The 22914-nt window shown below is 36.4% G+C and overlaps 1 protein-coding gene across 1 annotated transcript in view; it reads left to right on the top strand.

Annotated features, from left to right (window-relative positions):
• Nucleotides 1–22914, top strand: part of NSD (Nuclear receptor binding SET domain protein) — a 402839-nt gene that overhangs the window by 67238 nt on the left and 312687 nt on the right. The window contains 2 exon segments of the mRNA XM_090385568.1: nt 452–1697; nt 19695–19897. Of these exon segments, the coding sequence (XP_090241694.1) occupies nt 578–1697; nt 19695–19897 (1323 nt within the window). The 5' untranslated portion in view covers nt 452–577.

Raw genomic sequence — 22914 nt, forward strand, 5'->3', positions numbered from 1 at the left:
GTTTTGTATAAGCCACATATGGGCTGTAGGCCCAAGGGGTGGATTATTAAGAGTTTTCAAATGTATATGTTTTGGACATAAATTTTAAATGCATTAATTTTATTTAGTAGTTTAAGTTGTGGTTGAGATTGTGTGTGCGGAGTCTTTCTTCAGAATATGTCCTCTCTGTCATTCGAGATAAAAATGAATTTTTCATATGAAATAAGCACATTTTTAAGGAGATGACTGAAATATGTGCAGTACATGATGTGAAGAAGTTGTGTTTAATTATTTTGTTAAACAGGAGTAGAAATAACTTGTGTTTTTAGCATTTTATTTGGTACTTTATACAGTATTTTATTTTAAAGAGTGCTGTACAAATTAATTTGCCTGTATTCCATTGTTTCAACTTAGAATAAATACTATTCACTGTGTTATTTGATGCTAACAGTTTCTTTTCTTTCACCCTCAGATTTAAGCTGCTTCTCCATTCCTAACCATATGAAGAATATAGTAGTTATTACTCGTCTCATAATGAAGTACACCTGATAGTGATTGCGGCTTTTTTTTTTCTTTCTTTTTTTAAAAAAAAATTTAAATGCTACGGACATCAGAAGAGAAAGCAATGCATTTGGCAGTTGAGCCATTTTGTAAAGGAAAGCATGACGATCTTCTTTTTCCAGTTAATGAGCAAGCGAAGACCTCTACGATCAACAATGTTCAGTCATTTCAGAGGCGGAACAGTTCGACATCAATAGATACCCATACCATCGTAAATAGTAGCAGCCAAATATTGCATGAAGATTTTGTTGAAACAGATATGGACAGTCATCCATTGTTGAAAAATGAATGTTATGTTAAATCTAATTTGAGCAAGAATACTAATTTTGCTAATGGAATAAGGGAAAATATCACTATGTCAGGTGAAACTACCTTGAAAGGAAAAGGGACTCCTGGGAAGAGAGGAAGGCCACCAAATCTTGTTCGTGATAATCAAATATATAAAACTTCAGAGCAAACAAACAATAAGCAACAGACTTCAAAGCCTAAATTAATAACTATACATAATAAAACTAAGAAAACAGAAAAAGCTAACATGGAAATTAAAGAAAATACATTTCAGGAAACTACTGTTGAAATGAATTCACTTACAAATGGATCATTCTCAAATGAGTCTTCACCTAAACAGGTATCCAGTGGGTGTAATTCTCAGCCATCTCCAATTCTGCTTGGTTTTAGTTCAGATGAGCCTTATCGGAGTCGATATGGGCGATTGCATAAAGGACCAGCGTTAAGTCCTGATATGGAATTAGTGCCACTAGTCAGGAGAAAAAATCGTCAACAGTTTAAATCACCATTAATATTAGGGAAACATTATCACTTGCCATTTTCATCACAGATTAATGGAACAAATTCAAATTCTGTTGATAAATCTGGAATTGTGCCAACAGTGAACGATCAACCTTCCTTCCAACAGTCTCTGTCATCTCCCCTGGTTACTGCAGTTAATGCTTCATGTAGAAATCTACCTCTCTTGCCAGATTCTGAGAAGCAAGGTCCTGTCAAGACCACTACTTTTTGTGAAATTCATAAAGAGGAAAAAACATCTGAATGGCTTGTAGGAGACTTGCTGTGGTCAAAGATTCCAGGCCATCCATTTTGGCCAGCCATGATTTCATATGATCCAGTGAAGGGTGTCTACATGAGAAGTTCAAACAGTAAGTAATTATTTTTATTTATACTACTGTGTTCTAATTTGAATTTCTATATTATATGAAAATAGCTTTGGTAACTTTATCTACTATAAGCAGTTATTTAAAAAATATATATATCCACTAGAGTAGTGCTTTTCAACTGGTGAAACAGTGGTGCACTGTGAGATTGGCCCAAGTGTTCTGTGAAATAGCCCTTTAGAAATTAGTACAGTGGACCCCCGCTTTACAATATTAATCCATTCAGATTCACCATCATATCGTGAAAATATCGTAATGTGAACACATTGTTTTTTGGTAATTTGTTCCAAGGTCTCGGAAGTTGAAAATTTTGCTGTTTAACTAAACTATTTATCTCTCTAAAAGGTAATTTTTATAATGGAAATTGTACATATTGATACAATTAAATTTTAAGAATCTTCTCTTCGTTCCTACTTTTTAAGCTTTGTAAACTTCTTACTCCGTATCTCACTTGCACCTATTGTGTTAGTTGCAATTTGTGCATGCCACGTTCTTTGTTATTGATTGCTCATCTTTTTGACTGTTTAAAATTTTACCCCCTCCCCCATATCAGTGAACAGAAATAGACTCAAGCATTTAGGGCAATATCATGGCAACTCGTTGGGAAGGTATTCACAATATGAGATATAATTTAAAATGATGCTGTTTTACTAATATTCTGATTTATTCAGATATAGCTATGTATTTCTGATGTGCTTGCACTATATTTATACATAGACTCCATAGCTTGAGGCTTATGCCCTAAATGCTTGAGTCTAAATTCATGATACACCATCAGGCATCTCTCATATTGTGAAGTTATACTTCATAACTGTTTTGCCATCATTGCATCACTCGGGTACCTACCCACCTACCAAAGAAGGGCCAAATAGCCCTGAAATGGAGCTGTCTGGGTTGTGGTATCCATCTGAGAATAAGTAACAATAGTCTTCTCCTTAGGTGAAGGGTTACTTATTCGAAGTAGTGCAGTATCATGGCAACTCATTGTGAAGGTATTCACAATATGAGATTAAAACGATGCCGTTTTACTAATATTCTGATTTATTCAGATATAGCTATGTATTTCTGATGTACTTGCACTATATTTATACATAGTTTGAACAGAAATATCAACTAGTTAGTATGTACGTATTACAGTATGTATTAATTAAGTTATGTACATAAACGTAAATTTATATATATTTTGCTAACCTGTGGATTTTCACGTATGATTTAATTTTGTTCATTGGTAATGTAATAAAGTGTAAATATGTGGTCTATACGTTTATAGCCTGTGGATAATATTTTTCCTATTTTTGCTTACTAAAATCACTGTTTAATAGAATTCAATTCGCAAACACTTCATTGATCACCATGACCGATGCTTACCACTTACGATGCTTATCATATAGTGAATGGTATTTTATTATGGAGGCTCCATCTTAAAATGAACCAATTGTAAAGCCGGGGTCCACTGTATTTATGTTAGATACTTTGTACTGCACAGTAGCAGAAAATACAATTGATATGTCAATACTAAAAACAAATTCTCATGATAGTTATTAATTTTAATTATTGTTTCTAGTCATAGGTGTTCACACAGTTACTCCCCCCCCCTCCCTTTTATGGGGCCAAAGCGAATGAACAAAATAAATTTTATATAGATTTTGCATTCTGCTAATGTGGGGAATGCCATATATAGTGTTCTGCAGTTTCTTACCCATTTCAAAGTGTTCCATTACTAAAAAAAAAAAAGGGTTGAAAAACATTGTGTTAGAGGTACCTTCTTGGTGAGATCGGTTGTGCCATAACAACCACACACACACACACACACACACACACACACACACACACACACACACACACACACACACACACACACACACACACACAGGGTAACTGAGAAATTTGTTTTTGGCTGGTGCAGCAAAAGCCTGAGGCTTCCTTGCACCATATGGCTAATGATAATAAAACAGATGGAGAATACAAATCTGTGGTAATTGTAAGATTTTGCAATATTTTACTGGCAAAAGGCTGCACATCCAGAATTGTGAGATGTCTAGCTGGTTGAAATCAAATAGTAGAGCAAAGTTTGAAATTAAAAAAAATTGGGAAAAAAAAATCATAAATAGACCATGAAATCTGTAAAGTGAGGAATAAAAATAAATCATGCTCATTATGTAATGAATAGATTTTGTTTCTGATTTTATAATATACAAGGGACGGGTGTGCAGTTTTGGCTTAAGAAAATGTATTACACTAATTTCACTCGTGCATAAGGCAACAGTGGCAATCCCCAGTGCAGATGCACTTATCCCACAGGAGGTAGTTATTATTGGTGACACTCTTGTCAGAGAATAGGAAATTGTGAAAAAAAGGATAGGCAGAATAGGAACGAGATAAGTCTGCCAGGGGAAAAGGTAGATGATATGGAGCAAATATCACCTTTTAAGGGCATGAAGGGTGATATTGTTGTACACGTTAGCACTAATTATATTAAGAAGATCTGGGGACTTAACTAACAAGTTCATGGTAATGTTGGAAAAAAATCGCAAATTAGGATTAAATTTGAAAAATGTTTGCAATTCTGCCAAGAATAGGAGGGAGTACATGTCGAGAGACTAGCTCATGAGGTAGAATTTTTCTCAATGTGGTCTGTGCTTGTTAACAGGAGAGACTATTTTTACAAGGTTGGGATACACTTAAATCAAAGAGGTGCAAGAATATTTTTTATATTTATTTTTATTAATAACAAGATACACAACAGGTAACCATTGACAGTGTATTTGCTGATGCTATTTAGGCAGTGTTTGGTGATAACTTTGGTGGGGGAGAATACACAGACTAAAAGATTAATTAGCGCTGCAGATAGATGTGAAAGGGATTCTTGCACTGCTTATATTGGAGAGCATGCAGCAGCCTGGAAAGAAAGGCATCAGTGATTTCAATCATTGCTGTGGGTCATTGTGGAATTTTGGAGACGTGGTGCCTTTCTTAGTTGTCAGTGATATACATTATGTTCGTGCAGTTCGTATGTTGTTTAGTTGCTTCTGGCCACTTTGCCACAAGGAAGGCAGCCACCTGGAAAGCCTGTCCAGTGCCCATCTACACCATGAGGGTGTAGATGGGCACTCAGCCATGGTACATGTGTGTACTACAAGTACACATGTACCATGGCTGACCCCAAATTTCTGTTCTACAGCTCTTACTGCCCTAATGTTAGGACAAAAAAATAAATAAATAATTTTTTCAAAAGTGGTACAAAAATTTTTCAATTTTTGTAACACTTTTCTGTTATAGCAGTTTCTGAGCATGCTGGAATTTCTTCATCATGCACCGAGGTTTTTCCACATCTCAGTTGTTAATACCAATGTGCAGTGATTCTGTAACCTGGGCTGTCTTCTCCCTAAACAGCGACCATTTCTTTGTGGATTATTTTAGGTGTTTTTCCTTGTAGAAAGAGGGACTGAATCACTGATCTGTATCCCACTTTATTCATTGTGACACTTCACTTCATTAAAAAAAAAAACAAATTGTCAAATTGGAACCAAAATTTCTGTAGTTGCTATAAAGATTTCAAGGTATCAAGCAAAAAATTCCAAACAAAAAAAAAAAAAAAAAAATTCCATATTTCTAACACATGAAGAATTCTTTAGGGAAGGAGTACAGGAGTTTAACAAACTTTTAGAGGAGCTAAATAATTTTGTGATAACTGAAAGAAAGGTGGAACAGAAATTATTGAAGCCAAACATAAAAAAGGCACCTGTGGTGGATGGAATCCATCCAATTATATTAAGGGGTGCTGCAAAGGAGGTATTTATGAGAGCATCTTTGGATTCAGAGTAGGGCTCTATGAACTGGATATGTCTGAATGTTTCCCCAATTCACAAAGGAGGATCAAATGGTGACATAAGTAATTACAGACCTGTTAGCTTAACTTCTGTTCCTGGGAAAATGGTGGAATTACTAGTTAAAGAAGTAATACTGGACCATCTACACAGGAATGCAGTTATGCTGCGGATTTGTTAAGGGGGCAGTCTTGTCTGACCAATCTGTTTGGATACTATGATGAAAAATATAATTTTGATATAATTTACTTGGATTTCAGGAAAACTTTTGATACTACTACATATAAAAGATAGCTGAATAAATTGGAGCAGTGTGCATTAAGTGCAAGTTACTGCCATGGATAAAGGGATGGATGAGTGGGAGAAGACAGTGGATATTAATGGACACTGCTCTTGTTCACAATAACTGCAAGAGTCTTACACCAACCGTTATAAACTTTTATTAAATAAAATAAATTAGAGCTGTGTTGTATTAAGATAATAATAAAAATGAAATAAAATGAATAGTAGAATTACACCGGATAAAACAAGATTTACTGTCTGTACAATGAAAATATAAAATAAAATAAAGCAATATAGATAAAACACCAGATAAAAGCGATAAAACACCGAAGCTTTCAGAGATGTCCGCCTCCTTTTTCAACAGTGAAGCTTATCGTACAGTGCATCCTTAAATATCAACAGGTTCACGGTTCACAGCATGTGTTTCTACAGGAGCATGGCCAGTATTCTCCCCATATGCACTGGAACTGGACACTGCTCTTCTTGCATTAATGTTATTAGTGGAGTCCCCATCATTCAGTTTTGGGCCCATTCTTTTCTATATTTATTAATGATATTGATGAACAGTCTTAATGTCTAAATTTGCCAATGATACAAAGGTTGGATAATGACAGCAATCAAGGTATGCTACTGCAGCAAAATTTAGAAAAATTAGGGAGATGGGCTGAGCAATGGTACAAGGTGTGTTGCATGTTGGTAGTAGCAGTAATCCCAAATTAACATACAAACTGTGTGGTACTACACTCAGGATAGTGGAAAATGAAAAAGACCCAGGGATAATTGTGCAATCAGATATGAAGTTTTTTGAGCAGTGCAGACAGGTGCCCCAACATCTCCTGGGGTTTTGTCAGTGATATACATGAACTTTATTAGTAGGGATAAGGAGGTGATTATCTCATTGTACAAGGCAATGGTTAGACTGCACCTTAAATATTGCATAGAGGTCTGGATGCCTCATTTTTAGAAGGATGTAGATCTACTGGAATGGGTGCAGAGAAGGGCATTAAGATTATATCTTCAAACAGGCCTATGGGGCTGGGAAATTCTATACTGCAATAATTAAAGTCAAACACCAGCCAAGGAATTAAAATTTTACTATAAAAATAAAAATATACAGAAATAAAATACAATAAAATATATTAAAATACTGTGATACACTATCAGAAGACTAAAATATTACAATAAATTACGATAAAATAAACTACGATAAAACAATTAAAAGCAAGGCTAAAATAATTAAAAATATACCAAAGCTTTTGGAGACTACTGTCTCCTTCTTCAACACTATTACTGCAATGACACATCTCCTTAAGTAGCAGGCCAATGGCACTCATGCATGTGATCCATCAGACACATGGTCAGCATTCCCCACGCACGTATCAGAAACGGAAGTGGCTCGGGAACGTGTCAAACAGAACTGGTCATCTCGTCTGAGGACAACCGCCTCAAACAGGGGGTGTAAACGTATCCCCCTGTCCCTGTTAATAGTATTATGACTGGATGAACCAATTCGCAAGCTCTCGAGCCACCTGCGTTCCCAAAATCCATGGGCACGGTCCGTGATGACCGTGTCTTCAGGGGAGATTCGATGCGGCTTCTCCCAGAAATGCTCTGCCACAGCAGACCTCACATAATTAGCAGTCTTAATTACGGTCATGTGCTCCCCCAGACGGTCTTTTAAACATCGCCCCTTCTCCCCCACATAACACTCCTCACAATCCAGGCACTTGATCTCATAGACCACGCTACTGGTATAGTCTTAGGCTACAGGATCTTTAACTTGAGACACCACTGTGTGCAATCTCCGTCCCGGAAGTTGCACACAGCGGGTCTGACACTCCCGCAGTGCCCATACAATGCTATCTGAAAGGCCCGGATAGTAAGGAATGTATGCTGTAACCACAGGGGTAGGCGACTCCCTACAATTGGACTCTACCCTATAAATATATTTGTCCAAGACCCTTTGGGGGTACCCACACTTCCTGAGGTCTGCTGTGACTCTACAAATTTCCATTTCCTTATCCTCGGGGGTACTACAGTGGGTCCCTACCCTATTCAACAACACCCTGGCTACACTATTCTTATGATGATAAGCCTGTGCCGAGCTGTAATGAACATACTGGCCACGGCACATAGGCTTTCTATAAATCGTTGTCTTTATTCTAGACACATCTCTGCTAACCAGGACATCTAGAAACGGGAGGGACCCAGCTTTTTCCACCCGAGGTGAATTGTATAAATGGGGAGAAGCTGTTAAGTAAATTGAGCACTTCATCTTCCTTCCCCTTTTTTAAAATGGTGAACGTATCGTCCACATATCTCCTCCACTAGCACATGGGGAAATCCAACTGATGAAACACCCTGGTTTCTAGTTCCATGGCCAAATTGGCCACAATGGCATTAATGGGGGAACCCATGGCTGTGCCATGGACCTGCTTCTACATAACTTTTTGAAAGATCATGGTAGTGCTAGCGAGGCAAAACTCAGTGCCTTTACAAATATCATTGATACTTAATAAACATCTAGCACTTAAGGTATCATCCTGTTCCAAGGCCAATCTTACACAATGCACCCTATGTCCAATGGGGATGCATGTGAACAAAGATACATCAAACGAGATCATAAGTTCATCTTCACCTATAGACTGGCTTTTTATAAAGTTTACAAATTCCTTGCTATCTTTAACTACTAAACTGGAGCGTCCCACTGAAATAATTCTAGGAGAAATAATTCTAGCTAAAAATCCCGATAAGACATAGGTGGGACTACCCACAAACGATACTATTGGTCTCAATGGAATGCCCACCTTGTGCGTCTTTGGGAGGCTATAGAACTGGGGTATTCGACATCCTGAGGAATGTAGAGTCCAATTAACTTCTTTAGTTATTTTACCAGCCTTATTCCAGCCCTGTATGATGTTATTAACTTGTTTCTCCAAACCAGCTAACGGATTTCGATGGGTAACTTTATATACGTTGGTATCCTGTAAAAGATCCAGAGCTTTTGCACAATAATCTTCTTTGTTCAGTATAACTGTAGATCTGCCTTTATCGGCAGGTAACATTATAATGTCCTTATCTTTTCTAAGTTGTCTTAATGCTGTTTCATGTCTATATCTGAGATTAGAATGTGCCATCCTGGCCTGACTTAAAATAGCCGCAGTCCTAACCCGTATCTCATCAGCTTGGGTCATAGGTAGTTTGTTGATGGCTTTTTCCACTCCCATAGCTGTCTCTACAATGGGAGGCCTAGCAGGTACTAGAGCAAACTTAGAGCAAATATTACTTGAAAGGCACTGAGTTAAGAATGAACAGAATGGTTTTAGTGCAAAAACACGGATCAAAATGAATCTCATATATTTGTCTCGTGCAGAATTACAAGAGTGTTCTCATGTTAGCTGTAACTCTTTCACAAGTATTTGCATAGATTTAATTTTTTGTATGGGTTTCTGGGAGTATGTAGGTTTATGCTTTTCCAATGCATTTCAAGTAATATGTCCATTATGAATTGTTTGGAAATTTGCTCAGTGTATTCTGCTCTGTTACTCTTCCCTTGTCTGCCTTTCCAGCTAATAGTACATTCAATTTTAATAGATCGCAGCATGAAAATAGCTTTTGAATATTGGAAAAGGCTTTACACTTTTGACTTCAAAAACAGAGATTGAAGAATTCTCTGGAATTCAGATACAGAAGTTGATGAAATTGAATTAAGTGATGCATAAAAAGAGGTAGAGCAGGAGAATAAACTCTGGTCTCAGGCCATTCTGGTCCAATTAACAATTTTATCTAGCCCACATGAAAATTGGAATTGTTTAAAAAATTGGTTTCCAATAAAGTGAGTGTTGTTGTTATAAGCTGTGAGGTGGCATAGGGCTTTTATCAGCCTTTGTGGTCTTCTTGTAAAACAGGTTATAATCTGGTTATATTATTTTGCCACAGCAGTGGCAAAACATGATCTGTAGTTGAATTTATGCAATTTTTTTATTTTTCCTCCTTACTATCCCCTTAAAGAACAGAGGACTGATAGTTCAAAAGTGAGTGGTCAGAACTTCTTAACTTTATGGCTTCTTTTTCTAAATTATTTAATCTAATACAGATATTTTCAAACTTGCAGGCAATGTATGAAAAAAAAAGGCGCGTGGTCTGAGCTTGTGCGGTAAGTGGTTTTATGTGAAACATCCTTGGCTTGGAAGAGGTTAGTGAAATCCAAGCCAGTAGCCTAATTACCCATTTGGGTGATTAGGCTATTGGCTAATATAATAGTGCACTATTTACTCTGTTGAATCAACGTTAGTGACAGCAGTAGTGTCATTTAGGAAGCGACTTAATTTGCATCATTTCCGTTTCATGTTTTTGTGACAAATTCGGTAGAGTAAGTAGCGAGCGTAAATTTACCATACTATGGCTAATTCATATTGGCTAATATAAATAGAATGATTGCAACAATACAAGATACAATAATTTGCCTCTGGTGGAAACCACAGATGATGTCACTTGTTGCATTTTTCGTAACCGCTCAGATTTACTCGGTTGAGGTGCCCCCAGGGATGTTTCTCATCAAAAATGGCAACTCTACCGAATTCTGTTAAAAAGGCAGAGAAGTTTATTTACAAAGTATACATAAGAAGTTGATAGTATCATTGACTTTAGTTATGAAATAGCACTGTTGATTACTGATTCAAATAATTATTTTACTGATAGTTTGCCAAAAAATATTTATTATTAGCTTCACAAAAAATGTCTTGAAAGGTTTAAAAAAAAAGTGAAAATATCAGTTTGAGCAGAATGGCAATATTAGCATTAGTTGAGGCATATGATGCAAGAAAGAAAGCTTATACAGCATCAGCCAAAAAAAAAAAAAAAAAAAAAAAAAACACACACATTCCCATTTCACCCATCCAGTCACTCCAAATGTTTGTCTAGTTCAGCCTTTAATTTATTTAAGCTATCAACTTCTTCTACATGGAAGTCTGTTCCAGCAATCAATTACTTGCCAGATAAAAGGCAAACTTCCGCACATCCATTCTACAACTGTCTTTCCTTAATTTGATTCTATACCCCCTCAGGTTCTTAATCAGAGCAAGCAGAAGTATCCCATCAGTATTGAGCCTGCTCAAACCAGTCCAGGCCCTATTCACCTCAATCAGATCACCTCGCAGGTGCCTAGTCTCCAGATGCTGCAACTTGCAGAACTTAAGCCTTTCTTCATAAGCGCACCCCTTTGTTCGTCTCACCAATCTTGTTGCCCTTCTCTATACTCGTTCTAGCTACTCTATATCCTTCCTAAAATCACGCCTCCACACCTGTGTGTGGTATTCAAGGTGTGGCCTGACCATTTCCTTATACCAAGGGTTGGCAATCTTTTTTGAATGAAGAGCCATTTTTGATCTTATATATATAAAAAAACAGAATACGAAGAGCCTCAGCTCAAGCTGGGAGGAGGAAGAGTGCTGGGTGAGATTTTTAAGACATGGAATAGATATATAAAATATATATATGTATATATATTGAAATTATTATTCATTAATACTGAAAAAATTAAACAAACATCCAGTTAGGTACGAATTAATGTGACTTTTGTTGCTGAACTTGAGCGTGTCTCAACATCAGGCGAGTATGTCGTAATTTTCATCTTTAAACATGCTGAGAGACTTGCATTGTTCAGCCGGGTTTCTTGATTTATTTTTAATATAGTTAATGTTCAAAAATATTTGCCCCAAAAACTGAGGAAGTACAAATGCAAATCTTTTCAAATTTTTATACATGTCCATTAAGCTACTCCATGCATCGAACACCATTTGGTGTTCGATGCGTGGAACACCATTTGGTCTTTCGTTTTCAACTCGTCTATCGCCATCCAATTTGTGTAGAATTGCAAGGGTATCCTTTTGCCTCTCAATCCTCAATTTCAGTTTTAAAGCATTTTAGTCTTTCACTCCACATGTCCTTGATTTTTAAGTCTAACTCCATTTCAAATTGTGCTTCATGTGGGCTAAAAGTTAAAGAGCTGCAGTTACATGCTCAAAGAGCCCAGGTGCCAACCCTGCCTTATACAAAGGCATAATCACCTCTTTGTCTCTGCTAGTAAAATTCCTATATATCATTGACAAAACTCCATGACCTGCTCTGGCAGCCTGTCTGCACTGTTCTTCAGAACTTCATATCTGACTGCACAATTACCCCCAGGTCTTTTTTTCTTCACCTCCCTGAGTGTAATACCACACAGTTGGTACATTTCCCTTGAGTCACTGCTACCCATATGCTGTACTTTGCATTTGTCAATGTTAAACTTCAGTTGCCACTTCTCAGCCCATCTGCCTAACTTTTCTAGATCCTTTTACAGTAGCATACTGTCTTTAGTGTCATTAACAACCCTGCCAACCTTTGTATCATCCGCAAACTTGGACATTAAGCATGCTATACCTATAGCGATATCATCGATAAATACATAAAACAACGTGTCCAGCACCAAACCCTGGGGGGGGGACTCCACTAATAACATTAGTTCATGTAGAGCAGTGTCCATTTATTACTACTCTTTGCTGTTTCCCACTCAACCATCCCTTTATCCATTGCAGCAACTTGGTCTTAATGCCACATAACCAATCTGGCAATGATTAAAAAAAAAAACAAAAAAAACAGATAATTGAAAAATCAATGGATTTTGTATATTTCTCTTTAACACTAGATTAGGCCACTGATATACCATCAGTGGCACAACATTTTATTTGTGCAGTTCAAGAAATTTTGAAACAGAAAAGTTATTAGGTACGTGTTCCCAAAGAAACATGCAAATTGATCAGGAATATTTGAAGCTGTCCTATGAGTGTAATTTCAGATGGTGCTCCCTCCGTCCATGGTGAGAATAAATACCGCTTTTATTACACATTTATATAATTATCTTGGTGATAATAAGAGGCTACTAATAAAGACACATTTTTTATACATTAGCATTAGTAGAGGCACAAGATGCAAGAAAGTAAGCTTATGCAGCATCATCCAAAAAAAAAAAAAAAACTCCGATTTCACACCGCCATTTGTTCCAAATATCTGTCCATCTCAGCCTTAAATTTATTTAGGCTATCAACTTCCACAACAAAAGATGGAAGTCTGTTCCACCAGTCAACTACCCGCTGGCTAAAGGCAAACTTCTACACATCTATCCTACAACTGATTTTCCTCAATTTGAATTTATGCTCTCTCAGGTGATTATTTTGAGCAAGAGAAAGAATCCCATCATCATTGAGCATGCTCAAACCATTCAAAGCTTTATACACCTCAATTAGATCACCTCGCAGGTGCCTAGTCTCCAAACACTGTAATCTGCAAAACTTAAGCCTTCCTTCGTAAGAGCAACCCTTTGTTCCATTCACTAATCTTGTTGCCCTTCTCTGTACTTGTTCCAACAGCTCTACATCCTTCTTAAAATGAGGCCTCCAGACCTGTATACAGTACTCAAGTTGTGGCCTGACCATCGCCTTATACAAGGGGATAATCACCTCCTTATCAACAGAACGTCAGTAGAATCTGTATTGAAAAGATCTTGGTTTTGAACATACAAGGGGATAATCAGCATTGAGCATGCTCAAATCATTAGACCGGGGTTCAAGTCCGCCATCACCAAATACAGAAGATGCGGAAAGGTCAGGGAATGACCACCGCATATTCCCAGAGCAATATGGCCTTAGTTGCTAATGCTCCTAAAAACCAAATAACAACAACAACAAACAACAGTTCAAACCATTCAAGGCTTTATACACCTCAATCAGATCACCTTGCAGGTGCCTACTCTCCAAACACTGTAATCTGCAAAACTTAAGCCTTTCTTCATAAGAGCAACCCTTTGTTCCATTCACTAATCTTGTTGCCCTTTTCTGTGTTCATTCCAACAGCTCTACATCCTTCTTAAAATGAGGCCTTCAGACCTGTATACAATACTCAAGGTGTGGCCTGACCATTGCCTCATACAAGGGGATAATCACCTCCTTATCAACAGAACATCAATAGAATCTGTATTGAAAAGATCTTGGTTTTGAACATATAATGAAGATAGTTACAAGAACTGTAAATTGTATAAAATCAAAAGGGTTAACCATCACCTCTTTTAGCAGTGTGTGTGTAAAGCATACCATAAAGGCTAAATGACTACTGCTTGAGTAGAGAAAAATGCTTGATGAAAAATGCTAAATACACTGCTTGAGTAGAGAAAAATGCTTGGTCAGATTTTTAAATCTAATAGACAAAATTATATTTATGCATAAAAAATAACTACTGATACTGAAACATCAGTATCAGTAGTTATTTAGGGAAACATCAACTAATAAATCAGCAATCAGGTTTTATTGCATGCATTTTTTTCAAATTTAAAGCTTTTTAAATCTCAAATCCTACAGAATTTATTAATTTTCTGAATTCACTGAATATATTTAAAAACATAACCACCCTGGATCTTGTAGCCAGTACATTTCTTTTTAGTTTCTGTCAAGACCACTAATCCAAGTTATTCACACTTCCTTGAATTTCCCAGTTAAATTCTGTATGTTCTACATTCCGAATCTCAAAATCCATGTTCGTAGCAAATTTTCTTGCCTAAATTTCTGTCTGGTTTCATCCTTCTCATGGGGTTATGTAGCAGTACGTTTTTCACAAGAAATGGGTGCTGGCCCTTTTGCTAAACCTCCAACCTGGAGGACCAGGGTTTTGTTTGTGTAGTGCAACTTCTCCTAGCCTGTAGGGAACCACCCGCAGACCATACCAGGCTGCACAGAGGTCAGTGTCGGGACACCTCACACCTCCAGCCTATGGCCCACCTGGAAAGTGAACTAAACCAGCATTTTAGAGTTGCGCCACTGCGTGTACAGGCATGCAAGCGTCGAGCTCGACTATATCAAACATGTACATGTCGTCTAGTGCAGTCATAGGTACGCTAAATACAGTTGTGCGCATCAATATTTTCATATTATGAAATTCTACTATTTTGATATAACTTGTTCATTTTATTGAATTATTATTAATTTGTATTGAATTTGTTCTGAGAGAGGAACATTTATTTCGATTGTCCTGTTTTTAATCAAAGGTGGACTAAAGACTATTTCTTTGTTGAGTACGACGAAAAAGCAGTATGTTTGTTGTGTAAGGATACTGTATCACTTTTTAAAGAAAATACTGTAGTTTGTCTCGAAAAACAATTATGTGAAGAGTAGAAGATATTAGAATTAAGAAAACAACAAAACATACTGAAAACATATCAGTCAAGAAATTTATCTGCTGTAAGTGCCAGTTATCAAGTTGTACAATTGATCGCTTTTGAAAGTAAACCGTTCAGTGATGGTGAATTTGTTAAATATTTTTAAAGCTATGGAAGAAATTTGTCCGGTGAAACGTGCAACGATACAAGACGTTAGTTTGTCTCGACAAACAATTATATGAAGATTAGAAGATATTGGAAAGAATTTGTTCCAACAACTTTTGGAAAGCATAAAACAAATGAAGCATTTTAGTGTCACTGGGTGACAATATTGATGTAAAGGACACAGTTGGTTTGGTAGTTGTTGGCGCATCGGCTTCTGTGGCCATATTGCACCTCCCAAGGTTTTTGCAGTACTTTGATCCAAGCCCGAGGCGGGAATCGAACCCGCGACCTTTGGGTTGCCGGGCAGGTACTTTACCCACTCGGCTAGCCCGGCCGGCTAAAGGACACAGTCCAACTCCTTATCTTTATGCATGAAATTAATGATAACTTTGTACCAGTTTAAGATTTAGCTAATCTACAGAGTATGCTCTGAACAACTACAGGTGAAAATCTTTTTGAACATTTTTGCCAGTCTGTTAAAAAGTTAGGATTAAATATTAAAAATTTGGTAGGAGTCATGACTGACGGTAAAAAAAAAAAAAAATTGATTGGTAAAAACATTGGGCTTATGGGTAAAATAACCAAGAAAATGATAGATATTGAAGTTGAACCTCAGATTGGAATTCACTTCATTGTGCATCAAGAAGTTCTTTGTGGGGATGTATTGGATCTCCAACATGTTATGAATGTGGTTATTTCAACTTTAATTTTATAAGATCACATGGACTTAAATCACCGAATGTTTCAACAGTTAGAAATTGAAGCTAAATATGAAGATGTAATTTTAGACAGTGCAGTAAAATGGCTTAGTCGTGGCAAAGTGTTATATCGTTTCTTTAAACTCCGTCATGAAATTGATATTTTTATGACAGAAAAAGGGAAACCGTCAAAAAAACAACTATCAAATATGGAGTGGCTGTTTGATCTTGCAATTCTTATACACGTTTCTAGTCCTTTAAATGCTCTTAATTTAAGCTTCAAGGCAAAGGAAATTGGTCTCTGATTTGTATGGTGATATCAAATCATTTCAGAATATGTTGTTATTATTTAAATCCCAAATTGAACAAGGCAATTTAGTTCACTTTGAATGTTGTACCGAGCTAACAGAAAAACACATTTCCAAAGAATCGTTGCCTCTCATTATTACAATTAGTTTTTGACGAGTTTGAAAGTTGATCTGCTGATATGAGATCCCATGACATAAGCTTGTTTGAGAATCCATTTACTTCTATGGCTGAAAACTACAATCCCAGCTTGTAATTTGAACTTATTGATCTTCAAGCACATGGTTCAAAAACAAGTAGATGGACTGTGAAAATAAACTACTTGAATTCTACAAGGCTCTCCAATGTGAAGATTTTCCACTAATAAATGAAAATGGCTATTTTGTTTGGATCAACGTATGTTTGCGAGGAAATTGTTTCCCACATGAAATCAAATAAATATTTAAAAAGAAAGAGAATAGCAGATGAGCATCTTCATTCTGTATTGAGAATTGGCATCACAAATTTTCAAACAAATTTTGAACAGTTATCTAAAAACATTTAGCCTCAATCATTTCATTAAATGTTAAGTTTTGTTCAGTAAATGTTGTGTATTCTATCTAATAAAATTTTTGAATATTTTCCATTTTAGGGGTATCATTATATTTATTTATTCACCTTAATATTGAAAAGCAGTGATCCTTTTCAGGCTGTAAATTTTTTCAAGTGAACATTTAAAAGCAAAAGTAAGGTATTAAAAAAAAAAGAAAAGAAAAAAAAAGTAAAAGTATTTTTTAAAAAAAGTAAAAGTATTTTTTAAAAAAAGTAAAAGTATTTTTTAAAAAAAGAAAAAAAAAGTCAAGTATTTAAAAAAACAAAAGTAAATCATTTTTTTAAATTTTAATAAAATCTAAAAAACAAATCACTGATAGATTGTTGCACATAAAAGTGTTAGGAATTTCCATTTTTTTATATATAGCCTGAAAATAAAGCACGGTAACATAAAAATAGAAACTTCCTTTTACATGTAGCAGGATAGGGAAAATGTAACACACTAATTTTTCTCGAATCACTCAGTGCGGCCCGCGAAACAAATCTAACTTTCAATATGACCCTTATACCCAAAAAGGTTGGACACCACTGCCCTAGAAGGACTATCTTCACCCTGACTCTGAGCTCCTTCTACCCATAGAGAAAGTAAAGTAGGAAAAAAAGACCCCCAGTCCTCAGATATTCTTCGAGGTTGGAAGCAAACAAGAGTTGGTCAAGAGAGACCAAATAGGAAAGATGAAAGATAGGTGTCTGTCTCAAAGTAACTGTAAGAAAACATGCAGCTAGAGGATCCTGTCTCTCAGCTGTTGTTGTCCGATTTTGACATACAAAAGCCAAAGTTGGAATTTTAATTCGAAGATACTAAAAAAAGTAACAGAGTTATTTTATTTGTTTTTATTTTCAATTCTGATTTGATTTTTTATAGTAATTTCATTCTAATATTTGGACTATGAAGTCAAAATAAGAACAGATTAATATTTAAAACCACTTAATTTTCTGTTTATACTTCAGGACCCTTTCAAAAATGCATATGCAATCAACCATCGTTTTGTGGATCCCTTGGAACTGGTTGACGGACCCCCAGTTTGGGAAACGCTGTTCCAGGACAACCAATCCTCTGACCACATACTTGTATGTGGTCAGAGGAGTTTACAAGATAGAGAATACGAGAAACAGCACCATATTTAGTAGTCATGCAGGCTTGAACCACAGTTACTCAAAGCATATGTACTAACATACCGCTGTGATTATGTACTTACATATATACTTGTATGTATGTCATACATACTTGTATGTACTTACATACCATATGTGTTACATACCACTCAGCTGCAACAGCCTTATGTTCAAAGCTTTCTTTTTGAGTTTTCAAAATTACCCGAAACTCACTCTACAGTACCAGTCACAACTGGAAAACCCACTGCTCATCAAAGATCTGTAATACATGTTTACAAATTAAATAATAATAAAAAAAAAAAAAAAATCTCCACTGCTCTAAACCATTCTGAACCTTGCATAACTCTTAATTCATATTAAAATTTGGTTAATGTATTTAAACCCTCATCCCAGACTTTTTGCTGTGCCTATCTTTCATTAAACAAAGATTATAAAATATCCCCCCCCCCACACCAGTAAAAAAAGTTAGGGTTACCACAAACTCTCGTGGTAACCTAATGATTATCAGTCCTCGTATGAAGTGAGCTGGCTTTGGGAAAGACAAAAATTTTGTATATAATTTAAATTTGCATTACAAGGCAAATTTATGCATTAATAAAATTATAATTGATTATACAGGTAGTTGTTGATTTTATGAGTTAATTCGTTCCTAGCGCGCACTCGTAAAGTGAACTCATAAAGCGGGAATTTATTTCTCATAGACATAAAGTTAAAAATAGGGGTTACGTTAGGTATAGACATAAGGTTAAAAATAGGGGTTGCACAAGGAGTTGTCTTCTTCAGAAATGCTTCAAGAGGTGTTTGTTTCCAAGATAATCTTCTGTTTTCTTTATAAATTTCAATAGCATGCATAAGCATTTTTTAATGGAACGCATAAACTGCAACTAACATGGTTTGCGCCGAGTAACAAGTTTATGAAGCTTAAAAAAAAAAAAAAAAAAGAATGAAAAAAAAGATTCTGAAAATTTATTTATGGTTTTTAAAAAATTGAAGATTTCAGTAAAGGGAAAACACATTTCACCATAATAACATAAAAACCCACACAATTCCAGCTATTGGTATTTTCACAAATGCAATAACGTGGCGTTTACTACCTGTTTATAATTGCTTGCAGTAACAGAAAAGCCCAATAAACTTGAAAGTGCAAATTGTTTTTATTGCTTTATGGTCATGATGACCATAAAGCAATAGAAAAATGTCACAGAGGCATTCAAAATTGGTTCTTGTAACAGAACATATGATAGCGATGAAAGTGTAGTGCATTTTAGTGATTTGAATTGGTAACTAATACAAATTGCACTATAAAAATGACCTTTTAGGGAGTTATATAGCGAAAATTTGAACTTCCAAGGTCGTGGAATGAATTAACAAAAAACAGTGTTATTGGGTTCATATTACGATATTTTTGCGATATGATGTTAACGGATTAATATTGTAACGCAGGGTACACTGTATTGTATAGCTACGCTCTTGTTTTGAAATGCGGTATTTATGAATGTTTAACATTCGTTTTTTGCAATTAATGTTCATATTTTCAATTTTGTTGAATCTTGATACTTGAAAAAAAAAAACTCAAACCTGAGAACTGCTTGTACATCTGTATTTACAAATATTTTTCAGCAGAACTTGTGAAATTTGTTAAAACAATTATATATAATTTAATGTAAACAAACATGACACTTATTAATTGGACAAAACACCCAATTGGGCCTGAAATGTATTTGAAAGGTAACAATTAAATAAAGTAATTTTGTTCCTCACGCACAATTTTGTTTTTTTAATTGCAGTTTAAACTTTTATTTTATTTTAGGTAAAGATGGAAAGCCTATTACTGTATATCATGTTCAGTACTTTGGGGATGAAGCTCAACATGGCTGGACATTACCATTTCGTGTAATGCCATATGAGGGAAAAGATAAGTTTAATAAACTATCTGAGGAATGTAAGGAGATATCAAGTCAGAAAGGTATTTCTCGATCGAAGCAAAAACTTTCAGCCAAGTATCAAATAAAGGTAATTTTTTATAAAATATCTAAGCAAAATATTGTTTCAGATGATATATTCCATCCACTCCTAGTGTGTTTTTTTTTATCTGTAGCTTTAACAGTTTCTCTTTTGCTTTCCTCTCAGTTATCACAAAATCATTTGGCTCTATAACAGAGAGCCAAAATTGATTAATAAACTTCAGGCACCATCTTCTCTAAGGAATCTTTTGTGTGTGGATGTAGATGCAAAATACCTATTCAGTTTGTCAGCAACCTGAGCAGGGTCATCAACAGTTAAACCATTGTTATGAAGTGATCGGTGTGATAATTCCCTTCCTTCTAGTGTTCATATAAGTAAAGAAGTCTGTTTTTTTTTTTTTTTTTTTTTTGCATCCTTTTCCAAAGACTTCTCATCTACCTTAGCTTGCCTAACCTCCTTTCTGACTTGATTGCAGATTAGTTTATACACTGAAAGGATAGAATATCTGGTTTCTGGGCAAACTAATGCTGTGACCTCTCTTGCTAGTGGATGAACTCACTGCTTGGCAGGTATACAGGTACACTACATTCATGTAGATGGTAATTCGATGTCAGTGTGAAATGTTGTGAGTTAACTGACTTTGAAAGGAGGACAATAGTGGGTGCCCGATGCATGGGTCACTCTGTCGCAGAGGTGGTACAGAAGTTGCACTATCCCCATTCAACAGTATCAAGAGTGTATGAGAATATGCCATTTCTGGAATAACATCTCATCGTTAATGGACAGTGCTGTGGGCGGAAAGGTGGTGAATGAACGTGGCCGTTTACGTCTGTCTCGCATTGTTTCAGCCAACCAGAGAGTGATAGTGGCACAAATCACAGCAGACTTCAACGAGGGAGGTGCCAGAAATGTCTCCACCAAGACCATCAGCTAATCATTAGCCACAATAGGTTATGGGAGCCACCGACCCACCAGAGTCCCATTGCTAACACCATCACACAGGACTCTACGCCTCAACTGGGTGAAAGAACACCGACACTGGACCTTGGATGATTGGAGATGGGTCTCCTGGTCCGATTTCCAGTTATTTCGAGCGGACGGGAGGGTGTGTATCTGGTGGAAACTGCACAAAGCTATGCACCCGTCATGTCAACAAGGAACTGTTTAGGCAGGTGGATAGTCAGTAATGGTCTGGCTGGGGTGTGTTCACTAGCACACATTAGGACCTGTGGTATGTCTAGACATATCTCTGAATGGTCCAGGTTATAGGTCCAACCTTGCAGACTATCTACATCCTTTCATAGTCATCATGCACCCATAGGGCAATGGATTCCTCCAGCAGGACAATGCACCTCCCCACGGTGACTAGAACATGTTTCGAAGAGCATTCCTCAGATTTTACCTGCAGAATGGCCTCCCAGTTCACCGGACATATGAACCCTGTGGAGCATCTTTGGGATGCTGTGGAAAGGTCCATTTGCATTTTGAATCCTCCACCCAGGAATGTGACAGAATTATAGACCGTGGTGCAGCAAGTATGGAGGGAATTATGTGTGGAAAGCTTTCGTGAACTAGTGGACTCAATTTAATCTTTTGTTGAAAATCTGATAAGGGCAGTCACCATGTGACTGCCCTTATCCGGGCAATAGGTGGACCCACCTGTTACTAGGTAGATATCTCATGATTTCTGCCCACCCAGTGTATATACCATAGGCTTCTATATCTGATAATTTATATGCAATCATGCATTTTTCTTCTCTGCCAGGAGTCATTAGTGCATCTGACATTGATTTATATCTAAACCGTGAACATTATTTCTTAGTTGATACGAAAGTCTAATAGCGTCTACGATTACTCCCCTGAATGCTTCTCATTTAGAATTTGCTGTTTGTTAAATTATCAGTTGGTCCTGTTGTGTAGAACTTCAAACTGTGAGATCACTGTAGTCACCTTTACATAAGTGCCGCAGTATAACCACATTATTTTTGCGCCAAATCAAACCTTTACATAATCAATGCAACCTTTCCCCTTGATGATAATTACACCTAAGTATTTTTCACGTCAATACACTGTGGTCACTCCCACCTAGGTTTGAGTTCTCTTTTCTGCACTTCTTAATGCATGTAGAATTGCTGCTGATAATCAGATCAAGGTTATTGCTTTCTTGTTGCCTCTCTAACATGCTGGTATAGAAAACAGTAGCATGTTAGAAATGTAACAAGGGAAGGGTTTTTACTGTAACTACACTTATTACTGTAAGTAGAGTAATAAGTTGTTAAAAACCTTCAAAGGAGTGATTATTTTTCACACCTTAATGACAGTCCTGTGAAATCAGAAGCATTAGCATACATCATGATTGTTATCTTTCTTTTCTCATTTTGTGTTCAGAGGTTTTGATTCTCTTTTCAGTGTGAGGTTTTTTTTTTGTTTGTTTGTTTTGTTTTTTTTTTAAGCAGCGATATTCAGAGAAGCCTTCTGTTTTTTTTTTTTTTTTTTTTTTATGTGAACCCCAAACACGAGAGGTATTAGAACCTATAGTACTTAGTACCGTGCTTGGGTTGGAGGTTGAGAAGACGAAAGAAGATATTTGTTGACATTGGACTTGAAATTCCGTAGACTAATTTTCAGGAAATACATATGAAGGAAGGTTTTTTCCAGAAAAAGGGCAGTTGAATGAATAAACGAGGAAGATGAAAAAGTTGGTCCTGTGAGTTTGAAATTGGACAGTAAATGGATGTTGGCTGGTGGCGGCACGTGTTCGGACTGTTTTGAAAGAGAGAGCAGGAATTATAGAAGCTACTTCAGATGAACAGTGCCCACGGAAATATCTGTAGAAGAGGCATACAGCAGAAACAGTACGTCGAAGAGACAGCGAGTGGAGAGACTCTGTTAGAGATGAATCATTAATTAACCTAACTGCCCTCTTCTGAATGGAATCAAGAAGCCTGAGAGAGGTTTTGGGGGCACCACCCCAGATGTGGGAACAATATTCCATGGCTGGGCGGATTTGCAATTTATACAGAGTGAGCAGCTGTTTGGAAGAAAAGTAACGCCGAGAGCGAAAG

The sequence above is a fragment of the Mastigoproctus giganteus genome, chromosome 11 (assembly GCF_048544385.1).
Source record: "Mastigoproctus giganteus isolate SK-2022 chromosome 11, ASM4854438v1, whole genome shotgun sequence".
Classification (NCBI taxonomy): Eukaryota; Metazoa; Arthropoda; class Arachnida; order Uropygi; family Thelyphonidae; genus Mastigoproctus; species Mastigoproctus giganteus.